The 18,732-nt window shown below is 36.0% G+C and overlaps 1 protein-coding gene across 2 annotated transcripts in view; it reads right to left on the bottom strand.

The window, feature by feature from the left end:
- Positions 1-18,263, bottom strand: part of ANK2 (ankyrin 2) — a 240,546-nt gene extending 222,283 nt beyond the window's left edge. For both annotated transcript variants that reach the window (XM_065877734.1, XM_065877735.1), the window contains exon 1: positions 18,129-18,263. In XM_065877734.1, the coding sequence (XP_065733806.1) occupies positions 18,129-18,263 (135 nt within the window). The remainder of the gene's footprint in view (positions 1-18,128) is intronic.
- Between the last annotated feature and the right edge of the window lie 469 nt (positions 18,264-18,732).

Raw genomic sequence — 18,732 nt, 5'->3', positions numbered from 1 at the left:
TTATCCAAAGAAGAGAGGAATTACTGAATGCATAACAACATATGGTAATATATTGCACTATCCCCAGAAGTTATAGTAAGACTAACTTCTAAATAAAAGAGTTGGTATGTTTAAATTATTCGATGAAGATACAGAGGAGAAAGGCTGTTTCCTTTTAGAATTATTATGCATGTAAAATTCACCTCACTTCAGTCATAGGTAAAACTATATATTTAATTCTACCTCTACATTCTCATATAAATATCTACCTGTAATATGACATGTAAAATTAAACTATCCTATTTGTGCATATGTGTATGTGTGTGTAAGAATGTGTGTGGAGAGTGGGAGAGTCATATAACCCACCAGTCAGAACAAAATTATAACTTCTCTTGAAGACAGAAACTATGTTTTATAATTCTAGAATTTCCAAAGCATAGTTTAGTGCCTAAAATATATTAGCCAATAAAGATGATTATGATGACAACAGAACCTTGGGAAGAACATTATCATATTTTTTAGTCTTATGCAAAGCTGAGAACAGGTAACATAGATGCAAGATATTCTAGTTTAAATTGCTCAAAACTTAAACTTAGAAATTAAAGAAAAGTTAGATTACTTTTGTACATATAAAAATATAGCATTAGAACTTTTTTTGCAAAGCAGTAAACTGTAGCCACAAGGACCTCATTCGTCCACCAAAATTAACTTAGTTGATATATAAACATTTTTTCTTAAATATTAACACCATAGAATCTTATTTTTGGTCCTTGACTAAGAAGCAGGTGGCAGGCTACATTTGTCTTAGTAATTAAAGGCCAAAACTTGTGAAACTAAAAGATACTAAGATTTTTATTCAAAAGATGTTTAGCCATATATGAAAAACTCATAGCTAACATCATAGTCAATTGTGAAAAGCTGAAAGCATTTCCTCTAATCAGGAACAAGACAAGGATACCCACTCTCACCACTTTTATTCAATATAGTATTGGATGTCCTAGGCAGAGCAATCAGAAAAGAAAAAACTAAAATGAATCCAAATTGGAAAGGAAGAAGTAAAACTGTCACTGTTTGCAGATGACATGATACCATACATATAGAAAATCCTAAAGATGCCACCAGAAAACTACTAGAGTTCATCAATGAATTTGGTAAAGTTGCAAGGTACAAAATTAATATACATAAATTGTTGCATTTTGATACATTAACAATGAAATATCAGAAAGAGAAATTAAGGAAACAATTCCATTTACCATCACATCAAAAAGAATAAAATACCTAGGAATAAACCTACCTAAGGAGGTAAAGGACCTATACTCAGAAAATTCTAAGACACTAATGAAAGAAATTGAAGATGACACAAATAGATGGAAAGATATACCATGTTCTTGGATTGGAAGAATTAATATTGCTAAAATAACCATACTGCCCAAGGCAGTCTATATATTCAATGCAATTCCTATCAAAATACCAATGGCATTTCTCACAGAATAAGAACAAATAAAATTTGTATGGAAACACAAGAGATCTCAAATAGCCAAACAATCTTTTTTTTTTTTTTTTTTTTGCGGTACGCGGGCCTCTCACTGTTATGGCCTCTCCCATTGCGGAGCACAGGCTCCGGACGCACAGGCTCAGTGGTCATGGCTTACGGGCCCAGCTGCTCCGCGGCATGTGGGATCTTCCCGGACCGGGGCACGAACCCATGTCCCCTGCATCAGCAGGCGGACTCTCAACCACTGCGCCACCAGGGAAGCCCCCAAACAATCTTGAGATAGAATAACAGAGCTGGAGGAATCATACTCCCTGACTTCAGACTATACTACAAAGCTACAGTAATGAAAACAGTTTGATACTGGCATGGAAACAGACACATAGGTCAATGGAACAGAATACAGAGCCCAGAAATAAACCCACACACTTATGGTCAGTTAATCTACAACAAAGGCGGCAAGAATATACAATGGAGAAAAGACTCTTCAATAAGTGGTGCTGGGAAAACGAGACAGCCACATGGAAAAGAAATTAGAACGTTCTCTAACACCATATACAAAAATAAACTCAAAAGGCACTAAATCCTAAATGTGAGATTGGAAACCATGAAACTCCTACAGGAAAACAGAACACTCTTTGACATAAATTGTAGCAATATCTTTTTGGATCTGTCTCCTAAAGTAAAGGAAATAAAAGCAAAAATAAGCAAATGAGACTTAATTAAACTTAAAAGCTTTTGCACAATAAAGGAAACCATCAACAAAATGAAAAGACAACCTACTGAATGGGAGAATGTATTTACAAATGATATTACCGATAAGGGGTTAGTATCCAAAATATATACAGAGCTAATACAACTCAACATCAAAAAACCAGACAACCCAATTAAAAAATGGGTAAAAGAACTGAATAGACATTTTTTTCCAAAAAGGAAATGCAGATGACCAACAGGCACATGTAAAGATGCTCGACACATCACTAATCATCAGGGAAATGCAAATCAAAATCACAGTGAGATGGGCTTCCCTGGTGGCGCAGTGGTTGAGAGTCCACCTGCCGATGCAGGGGACACAGGTTCGTGCCCTGGTCTGGGAGTATTCCACATACCGCGGAGCGGCTGGGCCTGTGAGCCATGGCCACTGGGCCTGCGCGTCCAGAGCCAGTACTCCGCACTGGGAGAGGCCACAGCAGTGAGAGGCCCACGTACCGCAAAAAAAAAAAAAAAAAAAAATCACAGTGAGATATCATCTCACACCTGTCAGAATGGCTCTCATCAAAAAGAACACAAATAAAATAAAATTTAAAAAAAGAACACAAATAACAAATGGCATAAATGTGGAGAAAAGAGAACCCTGTATACTGTTGGTGGGAATGTAAATTGGTGCAGCCATGGTGGAAAACTGTAGAGAGGTTTCTCAAAAAGCTACAAATGGAGCTATCATATGACCCAGCAATTCCACTCCTGGGCATATATCTGAAGAAAACCCCAAAAACATGAATTTGAAAAGATACATGCACCCCAATGTTCACAGCAGCATTATTTACAATTGCCAAGATATAGAAGCAACCTAAGTATACATCAACAGATGAATGGATAAAGAAGCCATGGTATATACACACAGTAGAATACTACTCAGCCATAAAAAAGAATGAAATTTTGCCATTTGCAGCAACATGGATAGACTTGGAGGGTATTATGCTCAGAGAAATAAGTCACACAGAGAAAGACAAATACTGTATGATATCACTTATATGTGGAATCTAAAAAATACAACAAACTAGTGAATATAACAAAAAAGGAGGCTCACAGATATAGAGAACAAACTAGTGGTTACCAATGGGGAGAGGGAAGAAGGAGGGGTAATTGGGGTAGAGGATAAAGAGAAACTATTATGTGTAAAATAAGCTAAAAGGATATAATGTACAGCACAGGGAATATAGCCAACATTTTATAAATTTATTTGTAAATGGAGTGTAACCTTTAAAAATTGTGAATCACTATATGGTATTGTATACCTGTAATTTATATAATATTGTACATCAACTATACTTCTATAAAAATAAAAATTAAAAAAAAAGATGTTTGGATTGTGCCATTTCTGATTAACAATGTTTAACGTGAGAACCCAGCACATAATGTGAAGCTTGAAGAGAACTTGGGTATATATTAAAATCCTGTGGCATCCCTACAAGGTACAGTCCTTTATAGTTGGAGAAGCTCCACTTCTATTTGGTTTCTTTTTCCCACATATAAGAATTGTGGCATATTTCAGCAATTGAGTTCCCTCTACTAATAATACCTTTTCATAGATGTAACTATTAATTTAGCATGAATTATGTAAAGTAATCATTACAAAAATTTAGCCTGACCTAAAGCCTTTCTCTTCTGGTTATGATTTCAAGTAAGAGAATTAATTACATGTGTTTTGATTGGGGTGACTACACTTTTGTTCACTATATTTTGCTTGAAGATAATTGTCAAAGTCACATTGAGCAAGTCAATTTTTCATCATTTTTACATGATTTGTTTATATTTATGTAGTTTTAGTGATATTTTTACTTAAATTTTAAAAATATTTTCTTACAGAATATGAACTGACATACACCGTATTAGAATTTTACATGCCACCTAGACTTGCTTTTTCCTTTAAGCCATTCATCTACTCATGAGACTCCATGACATGCAGCTTGCTTTGGGTGCATACACTCTGGCTGCTCGACTTCTTGAAGGAATGAATAATAGTTTGTACCTTTTGTCAAAAAGTTTGTACTATTGTACGTACTACTACAATATTAATGTAGTATGTCAAAACATTTATAGTCTCATTTAATCCTCATAAAGCACCCAATTGAAGAAACTGAGGCTTAGTGAGATTAAAGCACTTGTCCACAGATATTTGGTAATAAATGTCAGAGCTGCAATTGGTACCCAGTCAGTCTTACTACAGAGGCCATGATCATACCACCGTGTGGTACCACTTCCCTAGCTCCACCCAAAGATGCCAAATACCTTTCCACTGTTGAATGATTTGTAGAAGTGTCTGCTGCTTCCTGTTCTGGGGAAAAACTACTGCAATCACATTCCTGGCCTCAGTGATCATGTTATGATTGCCCTTGATGCCCAATTCCCTTTCCTGTGCTAGGGGTAGGGCCTAAAGTTTGAACATTTGCCACTGACACCTCTGGACTACCAAGATTTCTTTTCTTTAATGTTGCTAACCCAAGAGTTGTGACTTTAAGGGACTCAGTTACATTACTTCAAAATATTATTGCATATTATACTCGACAAGTGAATCTAGAGCAATGTCTCCATCACCATTATTTTTACTACCATGCACAGAAAAAAAATATCAATCTCCACAGTACGGTAGGCTTCAAAGACAACATTTGTTCCTCTGTTTTCAAAGCAGCATGCAGACTTTTACAAGCTCGTACTGACATATTTTCCTGAGTGGGATTTAAACCTGGACTGCTTCCAAGGTGGATGAAACCTCTCTCAGCTGTTTTTAATTAATCACCACACCTGCTATTTAAATGTTGATTACACCTATAGAAATGATCATAGTAAATCTTATTTCCCTTGTAAAATCTTAGTAAAATGTACCCATAAAAAGTCCTCTCCTCCAAATTAATTGAAAAGCTAAATAAGTGTAGAATATTAAATAAAATAATAATTTGTTATGAAACCTAAAGAATACAGAAATACATATTCCAAAAGAGCATTTATCTAAAACTATAAAACTTTCTAGGTTCTTTAGCTACTTTTTGGTTCTTACCATCTCTCTTCTCTTAAAAAACATAGGGGAATCATTATAAAAACATATACGTATTCTCATAGAATATTTAAGAAATGAATTTTAAAAAATCAGCCAACACCATAGTCCCATTACTCAAACTTAAGACTGCATATTTTGATGCATTTTCTTTTAGAATTTTTCTACACATACACTGTATCTGTGCATATAAATAATATTTTTACAAAGTTAGGATAATAATACTCCGTCTTCTACTTTTAAAAACTAACATTGCCAAATAAGTATTGCCTACAGCATTCAGAAGTCATGAAAGATATTCTAAATCTTATATAGTAGTTTACAGATGGGTTACAATTGTTTTTAGCTTTCCCTAATTATTTGTAGAACTAGTGCCTTTGTTTTCATTGTTGTACATAAGTCTTTGTCCTTGTCTTGATTGTGTCCATTGTTTAAATTCCTGAGGGTGGAATAATGATGTCAAAGGATATAGATTATTGGTACATATTGTAATATTGCAAAACTAACCTTGAGAGAGGCTGAAGCAAAAGATGCTACCATAACTGTTTGTGGAAGAACCTGTCTCAACTTAATCACATGCTCAAATTTGCTTTGCTCAATTGATATGCCTATCTTAACGGTTTTGATTTACCTTTTTCAGTTTTGAAGAGTTTAAAAGCTCAGTCATACATTTAATGTCTATTACAATTTTTATCTTCTTTGACTTGTCAACATTTTTTGTCCTTTCAGAGTTTCAAATGTCTCTTTTATTTTCAAAAACTTTATATAGACAAGATAACTCTTTTCCAAGTTTGTTATTTTCTCTTTAATATATTTTTTGACTTTTACAAGTTTTAAATTCTATAAATTGAAAAGTATAAATTTAGATTTTTATTCCATTGCTTTCATGCCTTCCAACCCTGAAATCAATAAAATACTTCTCATTTTCTTCTGGCTTAAAAAAAATTGCTTTTCTTTCCATTTAACTTTTAGTAACCTGAAATTTGTTTTGGTATGGGGCATAAGTGACAATCTTACTTGAAATTTTCCAAGCAGACAATTTTTTTCAATTGTTGAAAATCATTCAACCCAATTTAACTTCCCCTAATGTCTCCTCTTTACATTTCTCTGTCTTCGAAAAGTTAGTCTAATATAATGAGCTTCAAACTACTTTTTCAAGGAGAGTACAAATGCAGGGCTTTTAAAATGCATTTGAAAGTAAGAGATCAGAAACTTAAAACAATCACGTATATGTATAGACTGCTATTAAAAAAATCCTCATGGTAACCAAAAACCAAAAATCTATAACAAGTACACACACAAAAAAGAAAAAGGAATCTAAACATAACACTAAAGATAGTCATCAAATCACAAGAGAAGAGAACGAAAGAAGAAAGGAAAAATCTATCTTTGCAATCCTGGTTCTATCACTTACCATGAGTTGTGCGACCATGAGCAAAGTACTGAACTCAAATAAGCCTCAGTTTACTTGTCTATAAAATGTATAGGATTATATGGACTAAATTAGATATTACATGTAAAAATCCCTAAGAAGAGTACATTGGGTACATTGGAATAGCAGACACTCAATAAAAGTAAATTTTAATACTTGATTCACAGAGCTATCATAAGGAGTAAATGAAATTTATATATGTAAATGGTATGTGGAGCACCATTACAGAACCTGGCAAATAGGGGCTCAATAAATGATAGCTATTATTATTACTAATTAATATAGAAACTCCCCTACATTTCCACATTTCATTTATTTATTTATTTTCTTTATTTTTTATTCTCCTGCTATTTTCCACATCTAAGTCAACTGTCGATCCTGAATAGAATAGATCTAGTCTCAATGCAAAATCAAGTGGTTAGGGGTAGACCAGAAAGAAGCCCAGTATCGATAACTTGGCTGACAGTGTTATGGCTAGGGTCTAACACGTAGCTCTAAATGCTTGGGTCACATTTTAAATAGAAATGAAAGTTGACATGTCCATCTGGATCACTGTTTAATTCTTCAAATAATTAATTGGTGAGTTTACACAAATCAACACCAAAGAAAAGACTGATTCTTTAATCTGTATTTATATATTATATAACAAAAGAAAGAACGAAAGAAAGAAAGAGCATGTAGACAGTAGAATTCATTATTTACTTTTGTGGAAGAAACTGATTTAATACTTAATTTTAGAGGTCTTTTAGAAATGCATATATAATTTTTTAAACTGAAAATATACGGAGTGAATATTTGACACCTCACATTAGTTGATGTACTAAGAAATTTTACTGAGGCCAAAAGAACTTTGTTAATCATCTCTCACATGCTTTTTAGGCAGAAGTGCGGAATTCAGTCAGGAAATCGTACTGGGCTTCAATTCCAAGAAAGGATCAAATCATTCAGAACAATCTTACTCTTCAAGCTGGCTGCTCAATGGTGGAATGAAATTCTGATTTTTAAAAAACTGGGAGACACATTTTCATAACAACATCTTATGTTGTTAGCGCCTAGATTTCTGATGGGAGTTTACAAGCTTAAACAATGAAAGGACTCTACATAGGCGTACAGCAATTATTAGTTTTAGGAAGTGGAGCTTAAATTTACTTTAAGTACTGTGATTTAAAATTACACTGCGATACAATGCAGACCCCTTCTTACTGTTAAGATAATGCATAGGAGGCCCCATTTGCTGGCAGAGCAGCCTCTGTCCCCACGTGTCCTGTGTGGTCTTGGTGCCTTTAATTGCCAGTAAACAGAATTTGGCAATCAGTTGAATTAACCTGGATTAGAAGAAATTTAATATAATGTGAAGGGTTTTAATACTTTTATGCCCTTATGTACAGTTGTTACATATTCAGCCCCGTTTTTTCTGTAAAGTCAACCTCTTAGAACATAAAGCAGTGGTTATCATACAATAACACACTTAAGGGTTACTTAGAGATCATGCTTAATCTTTTTTTTTTTTTTCATGCTTAATCTTGTTAAATAAATATTCTCAGCTCCCACCTCAGAGATTCTAATTCTGGAGGTCTTGTGTAGAGCTTAGCAAGCTACATCACTTTAAAACACCCCAGGTGATTCTTCTGATGTGGGCAGTTCATGGAACACACTTTGGAAGGTGATGACATAAGGGATTAACTAGACCTTTCATTCTATGTATTTATTACACAACCCAAAACACTTTATCCCTGATGTCATCCTCGATCATTTAGGCAGTCAGAATGTATGATGTAAGAATGCATAGGGCTTCCCTGGTGGTGCCTGCCGATGCAGGGGACGCGGGTTCATGCCCCGGTCCGGGAGAATCCCACATGCGGCGGAGTCGCTGGGCCCGTGAGCCATGGCCGCTGAGCCTGCGCGTCCGGAGCCTGTGCTCCGCAATGGGAGAGGCCACAACAGTGAGGCCCGCGTACCGCAAAAAAAAAAAAAAAAAACAAAGAATGCACAAGAAGCTGAATATGATAAGCCAGTTTTTAAAGAAATAATTATGTATTATAGACATATGGACAATTCTGTGAAACATACACCTTACTAACAGAAAACTGTTGAATGTCTTTTACTTCTGAAAATGGAGTTTTCCCTTTGGTAAATCTAAAGAAAAAATTATATGTGACGACCAGTGGTTTTCAAAAAGAAAAGAGCCACAAATTTTCCTATGTCCTTCTGTTTTACTAGATGTCTTAGTACATGCTTTCTAACTAATCTCCTTCAGAAGGCTAACAATCCAGAAAGATATGATTCTAATGTAGCAAGTCTGAAGAGACTTCAACCGTAGTTTTAACACATTATTTCTGCCTGGAGCCATCTTTTCCATGATAAAGTGAGAATTCCTCATTAGACAAATTAACAATCTCAGATATTTAATTTTAAGTACATGATGTGTTTATTTAATAGAGTTGTTATACTAGATAAAGTGCTACGGTATCAAGTAGAACATAAGATTATACTTCAAAGCCCCCTTTTGAAGCTCATTGATAACTGAGGTAGGTAAAGAGTACAAAAAAAAATCCAAATTTTAAAATAATATGTCAGCAACATTTATAATTCATCAAAAACACTGTTTCAACTCACAATCTCTACTATTCAACACCTGGCTTTCACATAGCTTTTAGATACAATTCATTAGCTCAAAGATGCCATTGAAATGATTATACTTCCGATGATTGTTGTAGTATTTTTACACCTTATAAGCAAATTTTAAAGAAAGGTACAAAACAGTTTTACTATAGTCACATAAGCCCATACAAATATGACGTGAATGTAAGCTTTGAAAAGTCAAACTCTTAAAAGTCTGACAATGAAAATATGCCCCAAATTTCAAAGAGAAGCCTTTAAATGACAATGAAGGAACCAGTAGCTATTTCTTATGGCAAAATAAATTTTAAGTTTCACCCATTAAGAAGTCATTCAATCCAAACCAGCAACTGAAAGTGGGTAAGAAACAGCAGATGTCTGTGTGGGAAGGAAGCAAAATATGGTTGAAAAGACAGCTCTCTCTCCACAGAGTATTCTCAGCTCTACCATACATGTGACCCTGAAAAAGCCACTGTATATCCAGTAGAACCAATGTTATTAAATACAGAAGACTTAAAATTATTACATAGTTCAAATTATGTTTGGTTTGGATGAACCTCATAAGAAAACTATAATGGAAATAGTATTAGATATTGATTGTTTATATTATAATAATAATTCCTCTTATCACAGTGTAATATTTCACTGAAAGGTATATATTGCATTTTATGTACAATTTCATACAGAGATTGCATAATAATTCAAGGAATTATTACAGTAAATATGTTTTATACAATTAATATTTCACAGTAGTAATGTGTGTACACTTGCAGTAGGGTACATTTTTTTTTTGAGAAGAAGGTTATAATTAAATCTTCTTAGTTTTAATTCTTAGTTTTTCCAGGCTCTTTAAATATTTTTAGAAATGCCTTTTGTATCTCTATCACTTTTTCAATTTTCACAGCCTTTGGTTTCATCTGGGGGCTTGTCACCTGCAGCTGGAAAATGCCCACAGCTAGATTCACTATCTTGGGTGGTTTCTTAGTCATTAATTTATTCAAGTTTTCCAAAAATATTTATTGAGCATCTGTTAGGTACTAGGTGCTTGGTTAGGCACTGCAAAGAGAGTGGAGCTTCTGATACGCAAACCACAACCTAATTGGTTCTCCTAAAACAGCCTTTGTCAGTGGTCTTTCAGTAGAACAGAGTCCAAATTCTGAAGCTTGGCATATGAAGCTCTTGATAGTCTGATCCCATGTATATTAACCAAATTTCGTGAATTCCACATGTGTCCAAAAAAACAAGGTGTTACAGCCATGGGGATTCATACACTGCTTCTCTCATTCTAATGTTACTATTGACTCCAAGACTGAGATTGTGATCTGCTCATAATGCTTCAAGATTTGACTTTTCTGTAACCCTCTGAGACTGAGTTGTCATTCTTAGGTATTCCACAACACCCTGTGCTTTCTCACCACACTGTAACACCATATTGGGACTCCTGCTTTGTCCATCCTTGGATTACGCTCCTTCAAGCCAAAGTTGCATGTCTTACTCATCTTGGTAAGCCCAGTGCCTGGCACTTAATAAATGCTCAATAAATGCTAACTGAATGTGCCTTCTTCCCAACAGGAACCAAGATTGTACTCTGCTTCCAAGATCCACTGTAAGGTAGCACATCTATACAATGGAATACTACTTGGCCATAAAAAAAGAATTAAATTTTGCCATTTGCAGCAACCTGGACAGACTTTACGGGTAATATGCTAAGTGAAATAAGTCAGACAGAAAAAGACAAATACTGTATGATATCACTTATATGCGGAATCTAAAAAATACAACAAACTAGTGAGTATAACAAAAAAGCAACAGACTCACAGATATAGAGAACAAATTACTCATTACCAGTGGTGGGGGGGAGCAAATTAGGGGTGGGGATTAAGAGGTGCAAACTACTAGATATAAAATAAATAAGCTACAAGTATATATTATATAGCACAAGGAATATAGCCAATATTTTATAACTATAAATCGAGTATAAACTTTAAAAATTGTGAATCACTATGTCGTATACTTGAAACTTATGTAATATTGTACACCAACTCTACTGCAGTAAAAAAATTAAAAATAAAAATTTTTTAAATCTACTACAGGCTCTAACTTCTCCATTAGCAGAATGGATGTTCAAAATATTTAACAACTGGTACAGTTCACACACCAGCCAGTCACAATGGACACTGTCTGTAGCACTGGAGGAAGGTAGTCCTGGAGGCCCCTAGCTGGTCCAGGCATCATTCTTCTATTTGTTCATTTGGGGGTTGGAAGTGGACTGGGGAATCCTGAGGATGGGCTCCAGGTAGCCACAGTAGAAGGAGCAGCTTGGTGGGCTCATAGAAGCGGCTATTTAATTAGTCTGTATGGAATCATTTCAAAGTATAAACAATTGGTACAGCTGCTCTGCTCCGTACTAGCTGAATCTCAGCCCTGTCCATGAGACATTCCCAAAACAGTATGTATGATCTGTACCATTCCTCTTCTTCCTTGTCATCTTTTAGGTACTCATTTCATCACTCACACTGCCACCTACTCTCCTATTGACTTTAATAGTTAATTAATTACATGTGGGTAAGTCCTGCTTTTAAAACTAGATTGAAAGTTCCTAGACGACAGAAGCCATATCTTATGTTCTTTCAATATTTATCTTTAAATAAATTATCCAAAAGTACATAACCATGCTCTATATCATTTCGTATTTTTAAAAATGCTTTACCAGAATGATTTTCAGCATACTCTTGGACCTTTTTAGGGTTAATAACAAAACTATAGGGAGAAAGTTTTCTTATAACAGCTATAAAAAAGGCTACCAAAGATAATGTTCACAATATCATTTAAAGTCTCTTATTTCTATCCTCTTAGAACTCAAAATTGAAGAAAAGTTTAACTCTCTTGACATACTGTATGATTCATAGATAGGGAACCATCTCTCTTTCACACACACACACACCGTGAGCACACACACACGCACACACACACACACACACACCACTCCACCTTAGTAAATGGCACCATCTTGTACCCAGTTGTTTAAGCCAAGAACCCCTTCTCTTTCTTTCAAGAGCCAAAACAATCCTTCAATAAAAACAAAAATACATCTGGAATCTGATCACTTCTCTCACCACCACTGTTAACACCCTAATTTAATCCTACGTCATCGTTCACCTCAGGGGTTTCTGGGACAGCTTAAGTTGGCCTCCCTTGATGGAATTTACTATCCATTCTCCACCAAGCAGAGATAGACAGAGACAGAGAGAGACAGAGACAGAGGCACAGAGAGGGAGGGAGGAGGAGAAAGCTCACACGAGAAAGATCTTTTGAAGCATAAATGAGGTTCTCCTATTTCTCTAAAACTCTCCAGAGGTTTCCCACTGTACTTTGAATGAAATCCAAAGTCCTTTACCAAGACCCACTACATTTAGAAAGAAATCTAAACTTCTGCCAAGGTAGGCCTGTGCCTGCCTCTCAGACCTCATTGCCAGCCCCTTTCTTCTCTGTTCACAATGCTGCAGCCATGCCTTTTTGTCCCTTGGACTCACCCGGCACATTCCTACCTCAGCTGGGCAGCACACTCCCCCCACCTCCCTATGCAAGTTTAATGTTTGTCTCCCCCTACTCTGTCTCATCCACATATGGCCAGCATTTAGATCGATACCTAGCTCAATAAATATTTGCTGGTTGACTTACTACCTTTTGATTCAGCACAGCAGAAAAGTACTAAATTGTTTTCACAAAAACACCAGAATTCAATGCCTATGGGCTAAGGTCACAAGAAAATGTATACAATAACAAGAAGGCTGAAATAAAGAAGATAAAATTTTTTTACTATAACTGAAAAAATGTTTAAATAAATGAAACAAGAAAATAAAAATCTCTGAGAAAAAAACCGGTAAAACAAGGAGGATAACAATTTAAAAGTCATCTAGGACACATAATCTAAGTAATATTTGTGATGAAGCATCACATTTATGGTTTTGCTCTTGGGACAAAGCAAATTAATCTGATATGGTAAAGAAACTACAGTGAATATATGTCCATGCCACTCTCTCACTTTGTCACAGCTTACCCTTCCCCCTCCCCATATCCTCATATATACACTACCAACTACCAAACGTAAAACAGATAGCTAGTGGGAAGCAGCTGCATAGCACAGGGAGATCAGCTCAGTGCTTTGTGACCACCTAGAGGGGTGGGATAGGAAGGGTGGGAGGGAGGGAAACACAAGAGGGAAGAGATATGGGAACATATGTATATATATAACTGATTCTCTTTGTTATAAAGCAGAAACTAACACACCATTGTAAAGCAATTATAGTTGAATAAAGATGTAAAAAAAAAAAAGAAACTGCAGTGAAAAGTACATGATCTCAATGCAAGACAAATATAAAGAACACTTAGACCAATATGCAAATCTATAAATGATGCCATGAAAAAATACAAGCCAAGAAGAACAAGAAATGAAGATCTATTCCTGAGGCTGTTCTAGTCTTCACTTTACCAAAGCATGGTCAAGAAGCCGCCTCTCTGGAGCCCGCTTAGCCCTTGCATGGCTTTGCGGACTCATGTCCCAGACAGAGCTCCCCTAAGAATCCAGGACAAAATCTATAAAGCATCTCTGAGAGCTTCTTCTTTCATAAGTAAAACTGGAATATATATACCCATCATCTGTAAAAAGGAAAAGGAAAAGGTATCTGAGAGGTCATGCAGTTTTTCCTTCTGTGATCAACAGAAATATTTAGAAATATCACTAGGATTTCCTCTGAATAAGAATTTTAGTACAGCTGAATTTTGTTCTCAACTCTCTACTACCCCACATGCTTTCTCTTTTTGGAACTGTCAAGCTGATTGTGATAATAGCAGATCTTGGAGTCCTTTAAGGACTAATGTAAGAGGCAACCACATTTCAGAGGAAAACCCTAACATAGGCTCATAAGCCTTACATCTTCATTAGGAAGGCAGACATTTTTTCTCAATAGATTTGGAATAAGGTCTCTCTGGGAGTAGAGTTCTCTCGTGCCCTCAAAGTTTGAGTGAAGGGAGAGATGGACTTGGGAATACTCATAACACAGGGGTTGGAGTCCAGTGTAGTTCTTTATCTGTGGTCGGGGGTGAGAGTCTGCCCTGAAAGGTTTGCCTACTCTTTTTCTCCATGCAAATCTCCCTGCTACTAGAGTCCTGGCTGCACCAGCAAAATGAAAAAGAGACACTGTAACTAGTTTGAAATGTATTTCCAAATTGCTTTCCAAATATTTAGAAAAATTTACAGCATACCCTGGAACGTCTACCAGTCTCAACACCCTCTTCTAAGACTGAATATTATTATGTTTTATATCTTTGTTAACGGAATATTTTATTATTATTTTAATGCATATCTTTACAAAATAGGAAAAGAATACTAAAATTAATATTTAGTGACTGAAAAATTTAGCAATCAAAAATTTAATAATAGAAAAATTTAGCAATTGTTGGAAAACAGCCAGATCGATTTGTTGCCCTACTGTCTAAGGCTGCGTTTGCTCTACAACCAACAGGGCTGAGAAGCAGCAACAGAGACCACGTGCCCACAAAGCCTATAACATCCACTCTCAGACCCTTTACAGAACGAGTTTGCTGGACTTGGCTCTAGAATTTAAGTATTAATTTGAATACACATTATAAAATATTTGTCCAGTTATAGAACTTTAAAATTTTGTGGTATATTAGCTGTTCATCATTTTTGCTATAATCTTTTTTTTTTAATATGTATTTATTTATTTTGGTTGTGCCAGGTCTTAGTGGCGGCAGGCGGGCTCCTTAGTTGCAGCTCCAGGATTCCTTAGTTTTGGCTTCCCGGCTCCTTAGTTGCAGAACACGGGCTCTTTAGTTGCAGCATGTGAACTCTTAGTTGCGGCATGCATGTGGGATCTAGTCCCCTGACCAGGGATCAAACCCGGGGCCCCTGTATTGGGAGTGCAGAGTCTTATCCACTGTGCCACCAGGGAAGTCCTGCTACAATCATTTAAAGTTACTTTAAAACTTAGGAAATTATTATATTGCCACAATAATATTTAGTTTCATTTTCTACTTTTTTGTGGTATAATTTCTGGGTTTAATTATGTAACATATCTGGAAATAATTATGGTCTGATTTTTTTTATCTTATAAAAAATGTATAAGCCTATTAAGTGGAATTTCAAATATGCACATACCATAATATGGTTCTAGAAGAAATTATTTTTGTTCGCTCACTTTCAACAATTCCTGGTAACTGATTTATTCCTCATTGCTATACTTATTTATACAAACAAATGTCAGACTATTCAAAATTCTAAATAAAACTTATAGAAAAGAATGAAGTATTAATTTACATAAAGCCCAGCAGTTTTAGAACTTTAAATTTATATTTTTTTCCATGAGTTTAGTTCCGATTATGAATAAACCTGGAAATTTATTTAGTTGCAATTTTTGTCCCCCAAACACAATAAACTCTATGAAACATTTCTAAGTTAATTTCCAGAAGAAAAAAAAGTGCTAAGGACCTGTGTTTCTGTTTTTCCCCCAAAAAAAGATTATTATAAAAATAAAAGTTAGTAAGTTCTGAACCTCTTAACTTAATCATTAATAATGACAAGCATGAATGATGAAAAGGGACTAATTATGAAATGTATCTAGATGATGTAAGGAGTGAGTGGCTTCAGTCTCACAGTACCCATTTAAAAGTAAAGAAAGACAATAGATTTCTTAAATTTGGGAAACTTAAAGCTAGATAGAACCACGTATTTTGCTTGTCATCTTTGGTATTAGCTTTTTTTTTTTTGCCCATGTCTAAAGTGGTGACATCCTGAGTAAAATATCACTTCAGAAAGTAGGCAACAGGTGCATTGCCACTTCTACCATACCTTTCCATGTCACAACAATCATTATATGCTCCTGTCCATAAAATCTTTGACAGAAGAGATTATTCAATGATCAGCAGGTTATATTATTTAATTCAGAGAAATCAGATTGTAGTAAATTTTTAAATATCAACTCAAATTTTTTTCAGGGCTAATATCTATATTAAAATGGATAGGAGGATTTTAACAAGGGAATGATATCGCTATTGATTATTTCTTCTTAAAACGTTTTTAATCATTTTCTGAACTCGAAAGTTTTGAATGAATTTCTTATTTCAGCCCTTGGATCTAAAAATCACGCTAAATCTTGCTCTTCTTTACCCAAAAGAACCTATCAGTGCATCAAAATATCATCACTTCTGTTCTCTACGTTTTAAAAATAGGCTTTTATATTTAATTTTTAAAGTACCTCTAATTTATTTTCATGCTGTACATTTTTCTTAATGGTTTTTAAGAGGTGAAAACAGGGAATACACTTGTGTAGCTTAAAAATATTGAGGGAATTATTAACTAACATTTTAAAGAATGGTCTCAATGTTAAATTAATGAAAAGAATTCCTGGAAACTACCTTTTAAGCAAGGTAGCCACTTCTTGGAGAATATATTCATATACTGCAACTAAGCAAGCTTGTAGAGCTACTAAACAGTTACCCAAAAGTTCACCTTTTTTCGCCCCTTCAGTCCAGAAATTGCACTTGAAGTGGCCGCTCAGAAATGCCGAATGATGCTGCTGGGGGATGTGGATAATTTAAACCATAAAACCATAACCCAAAAAGAGAACTGCAACAGTCCCTGGTCACAAACCTGGGCAGTGTGGTTGTTAATTAAGGCAGGTGTCCTCCCTCCCCACCTTTTTGCTTAATCTCTTGCCTGGGGTGGCTTCTTTCCAATTCGGGAAGCACCGTCCTCATCTGCACTACAGTGCTGACAGACTTTCTTTTCACTGCAGCTATCTGGAAACACTGGCTCTGCACGTTGTTCTTACTGGTAAGTTCTTAGTTTCTCTTTCAGTTTCATTGTGGTCTGACAGAATTTCAATGCTACGAAATTATGAAATTCATCCAGGTCAGAGTAAAAGCCAAAGAGAGTAGGGAGTCACCTCAAAGTCCTCACTCCTGGAAATATCAGGCACACACTTCAAAGTACAGAGTATGTTTCTCTGATTCAGAAATCTTCCTTATCTTAGTTTCATGGCTACGCTCTGAAATACATGACTTGAAGTAAGGTCAAATTCCTGCATCTGACAGATCAAAGATACACTTTATCCTCCAGCAAATAGGAAAATCAAAATATTTCAGAAAGATTTTTGGCCCTCTCCCCCCCAAAAAAAATCACAATAAGCCTTTGTAATTATTTTAAGAAACATACCATGACTATGAATTATTAAAGTCTGAAAGTCAACTTAGGTATTTGATGGCTCGACTTTTAGGCCTCTGCACAAAATATTATCATCATAATCAGAACAGTATTTAAAGGGCTTTTCACTGTAGTTAGTTAAATATTAGAAGAACGCCTTTATAGGCTGAAACTGGGAAGTCAGTACGTGCTTTTTAATCCTAATGAAAAATGATCCTAATGAAAAATGAACTATGAATATATAAACAGGCAAAATAATTTAACAGCCTGAATGTAAGTGAATCTCTGCAATATTGCTGCAAGTCACTCCATAATAAAATATATGTTCAGCTTTGGACAAAACTTAATTAAAGAGACGGCATCCTTGCTTATTCCCAAATGTCAGTTCATAGCTAAAACCAGCTCAGAAGGAACAAACATGAACACGGCAGAACACGAAGAGGAAACAGCAGCAGGCCACTGAATCAGAGGCAGTCAGCTGGTTTGATCACATTGGTTTTATTCTGTCAACTTCCTTCCAGGAAGTTTAGAGTTTTAACCAATGAGGTCCAATGTTGATTCTTGGGCCACCATCCTCCTCTCCTCCAGTCTGTGACTTAGAACTTACCCGCACCCCAAGTTCTTTGGTGTCCTCGCTGTTACAGCCGTAGTAGTCTGGGGTTTTGTCCAGTTCCTGCAAGTGTCCCTGTGCTCTTACACTCTTATCCGCATGACAAGACGGGCAGAGAGCTGCATTACCCATCTCAGTTCTACGGTTCCCGCTGTCAGTGGGGCCGTCTTTGCCCTCTGTGCTCTGTCCAGGGCTCCCAGGGGGACACTAATGTGGCCGATTCATCCAGACGATCCTGGGTTCCTCTGCTCAATTCCCCTACACGCCCCTCACCAGTTCTCCCCATCTGCTGGCTGGCTTGCTGGTGTCAGAGAGAACTCAAAACCCGAGCAACTGCAGGCTGCCTTCAGTGACCATTTCCAATTCAGGCTCTGCCAGTCTATTTTTACACCTACCAGGCCAGCTATGCATGTCAATGGAGTGAGGGGGGGCGAGGCCAGGGGGGAGCAGGGGAGGGGGCAGTGTTGTTTTGTTTTTCACCATGCAAGCAGCCTCCTTTACACATGGACTGAAGTTCCTGCTGTGTAAAATGTCTCTACATAGGAGAATTTTTGCATTACTCAATGAATGTCTTTGATTTTCCCCCTCTCGGTCTTCCTAT

Source organism: Phocoena phocoena, chromosome 5 (assembly GCF_963924675.1).
Source record: "Phocoena phocoena chromosome 5, mPhoPho1.1, whole genome shotgun sequence".
In the NCBI taxonomy this organism is placed as follows: Eukaryota; Metazoa; Chordata; class Mammalia; order Artiodactyla; family Phocoenidae; genus Phocoena; species Phocoena phocoena.
The sequence above is the reverse complement of the archived record's forward strand: the minus strand, read 5'-3'. Positions and strand labels throughout refer to the sequence as shown.